Source organism: Odontomachus brunneus, unplaced genomic scaffold, assembly GCF_010583005.1.
Source record: "Odontomachus brunneus isolate Ranch 3 - 2012 unplaced genomic scaffold, Obru_v1 Obru_scaffold_194, whole genome shotgun sequence".
NCBI classification, from domain to species: Eukaryota; Metazoa; Arthropoda; class Insecta; order Hymenoptera; family Formicidae; genus Odontomachus; species Odontomachus brunneus.
The window spans coordinates 254,522-258,215 of NW_022639644.1; the positions used below are offsets into that span (position 1 = coordinate 254,522).

General features: G+C 36.3%; 1 protein-coding gene across 1 annotated transcript; it reads right to left on the minus strand.

Moving 5' to 3' along the window:
* Positions 1 to 1,699: 1,699 nt before the first annotated feature.
* On the minus strand, positions 1,700 to 3,468 carry LOC116851861 (tol-Pal system protein TolA-like). The gene has a single exon (XM_032831695.1). It carries the CDS (start codon positions 3,441 to 3,443, stop codon positions 2,241 to 2,243), a length of 1,203 nt encoding a protein of 400 aa, XP_032687586.1. The 5' UTR covers positions 3,444 to 3,468; the 3' UTR covers positions 1,700 to 2,240.
* Between the last annotated feature and the right edge of the window lie 226 nt (positions 3,469 to 3,694).

A 3,694-nucleotide genomic window follows, 5' to 3' on the forward strand; every position in this document is an offset into this window, starting at 1 on the left:
TGTTCAGATCGATGCAGCACGGCTTGAGTGGTACACGCTTCCGAAATGTTGAAGAAGTGCGAGAATGGGTGGACGAATGGATTGCTTCGAAACAAACATCGTTTTATCGAGATGGTATCGCCCAGTTGCCAGAAAAATGGCAAAAAGTTGTAGAAAGTGATGGAAAATACTTTTATCGAAATAATTTAAATAAATTTTTTACAATAAATGCTTTTTCTCAGTATTTTTTGGGCGGAAACTAAGTTAAGGTCCTAATATTATTAAATATCCCGAATAAGATAAATTTTTTACAAATATATATTTTTTATTGCAATAACTCATAATGTTAGCATAAAAGAGGATGGTGGCAAAACTGTTTTATAAAATACATTTATTATTAAGCTATTTATTATTTGTACACAATCCCGGGTAGGATTTTATCGGAACATGCCCCAAGTCCATAAAGGGCTTAGATAGGCATGCCCTAAAATATGCTTGGCATCGTTGGGCCTAGAAAGAATGTACAAAGGCAAATTCTGAGTAGAATTTCCTTAACAGATTCTGAATAGGTACTATTGGGAATGTTCCTAACTAGGCCTACCACTGTTGTGTCTAAAAAGGACTTACAAAGGTAAATTCTGAGTAGAATTTCCTAAACAGATCCTAAATAAACACTGTTGGGGATGCCCTTAATAAGTCCTGCCATTATTAGGCCTACATATAGCTAAGTAAAAGGATTTCTAAAGGAAAATTCGTAAATAGGCCCAAAATAGACACAGATGTGGATGTCCGTAGACATCAAAACAACAAGACATGTACTTATATATTTCAGTCACGGTTCAGTCTCGTTTATTCAATTCTTGAAATAGTTTAAAGTCTTACAGAATTTTAGTTTACAGTCTTAGACTGAAGTAAAATTCATATAAGTTTGAAGTAAAATCAAAATACCTATGATTTTGGTTCTCAAAAATACAGTCTTCCAAATAAGGCGGGTCTACATAGGGTTCCACACAACAAGCTTTCTGAAAGATAACTTGGAAATTATATTGAAATATAACATTGAAATAATTTAGAAATATTTGTGAAATATTTTATCAAAATATTTTTCACTAACATATTATTTTAGAAATCGCTTATAATAAGCGTTGATTTTGATATATAATTTAATTTATATTTACATATAAATTAAATTAATTTAATGAAATTTTATATGGTAAGGTGGATTTTCCTTCTTTTAATTGTACTCTTTTATAATTACTCAAAGTTTATAGTTTTTCACTTTATTTATTTAATAACAATCAACAATAAAAAAAAATTATTTTAAAAATTTAAAAGTAACGAAATAGAAGTGCGAGATTTTGCAGACCTCATTAGCTAAGGGTTAAATTAACAATAAAAGTACAAAAAAATAATTTTTCATAAAATTATACCATTTTATTAAGTTATATTATCAAAAAATATAATTTTTATTAAAATTATATCATTTTATTAAGTTATATTATCAAAAAATTATATTATTGTGTTAATCACAATATATATGGATAAAATGTAAGACGCTTATATCGATTGAAGAAATGGCGTAGTGTCCAAGGCAACAGATTCATAATCCAGAGGTGTCTCAGGCAGGGTCCAGGTTTGAGTCCCACCAGTGTCAGTGAGAATTTTTAAATGTAATGTAGCATTGGAATCTAAACTTTTCAAATAAAATCAGCAAGCGCTGTGACCTTTACGAATAGTTTTTATTAGAAAATTCATATATACATACATAAAAGAATATTTTTTTCTACTTAGGCGTGTCCAGATAGGGTCTATATAGGCGTGCTAGAATAGGGCCTCGTCAGATTTATAAATTGGGCCCTGACTTACAAAAGCGTTACATCTCTGTACAGAGCCTATTTGGGCTTGCCTGAATGGCGCCTAGACAGAAATAGGGAAAAACTATCTAGGGCCTTTATAAGCCCTCTTTTAAATTCCTACCCGGGATGTTACTTGTGTCAATCTTAATACGCAAATATCTTAATATGGTCTTTGTATATAAAAAAAAGTCATAATAACTGTTAAGAAAATTAATTTTTATTAATACACTTGATAGCACACATTTTTCCAATTTTGGTTATTTTTTATTCATGCCGGTGTAATAGCGCACTAACATACAAAGTTAATTATTCGTATTTAGTCTGTTCTACTTTGTGAGTAAGAGAAACTTTCGATTCATTCCATATTGTCTCTCTCTTTCTCTTTTTCTCTCTCTCTGTCTTTGTTTACCATTTCTTCCCCATTATTCTCGAAGATGCTTCGGCAGAGGCGCTAGCGGAAGCGCTGGCGGAAGCTCTTTCCATTTTATGTACATGCATGCCTTTCTTCGAAATTATTTTATTTTTCTCATTTCCCTTCTGTCCAGCGCGAGCAAGCGCATTAACCTGAGCAATCTCTTGAGCTGATGCACCACCGTCGTTTCCCAATCCAACAATTATCCCGTCTCTGAAGGCGTTGATAGCGGATGCTTGAGCAGCAGCCTTAGCCTCATTAGTAACAGCATCGTAGTCAGATCTAGCAGAAGTCGCCTGTTCGTCGGCGTTAGCTTTTTCCAGCATAGCAGCAGCTAACTGCTGGTTGCGCAAAGCAGAACTCTGCACAGCTTGTGCTTCTTCAGCGCTCATCGTCGCCTTGCCAGCTGCTTTAGCGTTTGCTTGTGAGACTGCGTTAGCTTTAGCATGAAGAGCAGCCGCAGTGGCAGTTAAGGCGGCGGCTTTCGTTGCAGCCTTAGTATTCTTTGCCGAAGATTCTTCGATGCCTAGCAATGCCGCTAACACAGCAACTGAATTCCGATAGGAATTTTCCGCTTGTACGTTTGCATATGTCTGTGCAGAATTGGATGATTTTGCATTATTCACAGCGCGATCAATCGCATCTCTTGTAGCTGCGGCCGCCGCCTCAGCTCTACTGGATGCTTCGAGTCCAGTGTAAATAGCTTTCGAAGCTGCTCTGCCCTTAGCCTCCGCGATTTTCTGGGTTTCCTCTGCCATCTTAGCGACGGCCAGCGCGTTGTTAGATGCCTCTGCTGCAAGCTTGATAGCATTCAGATAGTTTGATTCACGATGAGCAACTATCTCTTTGTTGATTGCTAATGCTTCCGCAGTTACGGCAGCATTAGTTTTGGCATTCTCCAACCCAATGCTGACCTCTTTCCAACCCAAGCCGACTTTAGGTGCTCCGTTTATCTTATCGACTGCACCCAGCATTACATGTTTGATGTCAAAAACCGATTTGTCGATTGCTATGTCCTTATGGTGTTCACTACGCTTCTTTAGTAGAGGCACCGATATCCACATATCTTTAATGCCTGCATTGGCACTAGCAGAGGCGGTTGCGGACGCGGAAGTCTGCGACTTTGATCCAATGAAGTCCCCATTGGCCAGTCCCCAAGCAAAGAGAGACGTTACCAGTATTGCTGGAATCTTCATTTTCGACGGAACTTTGTAAATTGGTGCCAAACCATTGGAACCTGCGTATTATATACTGCGCTACACAATTGTATAAACATTCTGTATCACAGTCACATATGTCGAAAATATTGTTTCTGAAATCTCTGAAAGTCTTTATCTTGTTTTCTGTAGAGTTTGCCAAGCTGCTTCTATTTTGTTTGCAAAAGTGTTTTCATTTGTGATCATTCTTGTGAAAAAAAGTAGAAAATAGAAAAGCTATTTATTTTTAA

Bases quoted from the DNA above. Each gene is read 5' to 3' on its own strand.
- LOC116851861 (XM_032831695.1), bottom strand. From the start codon at position 3,443: ATGAAGATTCCAGCAATACTGGTAACGTCTCTCTTTGCTTGGGGACTG.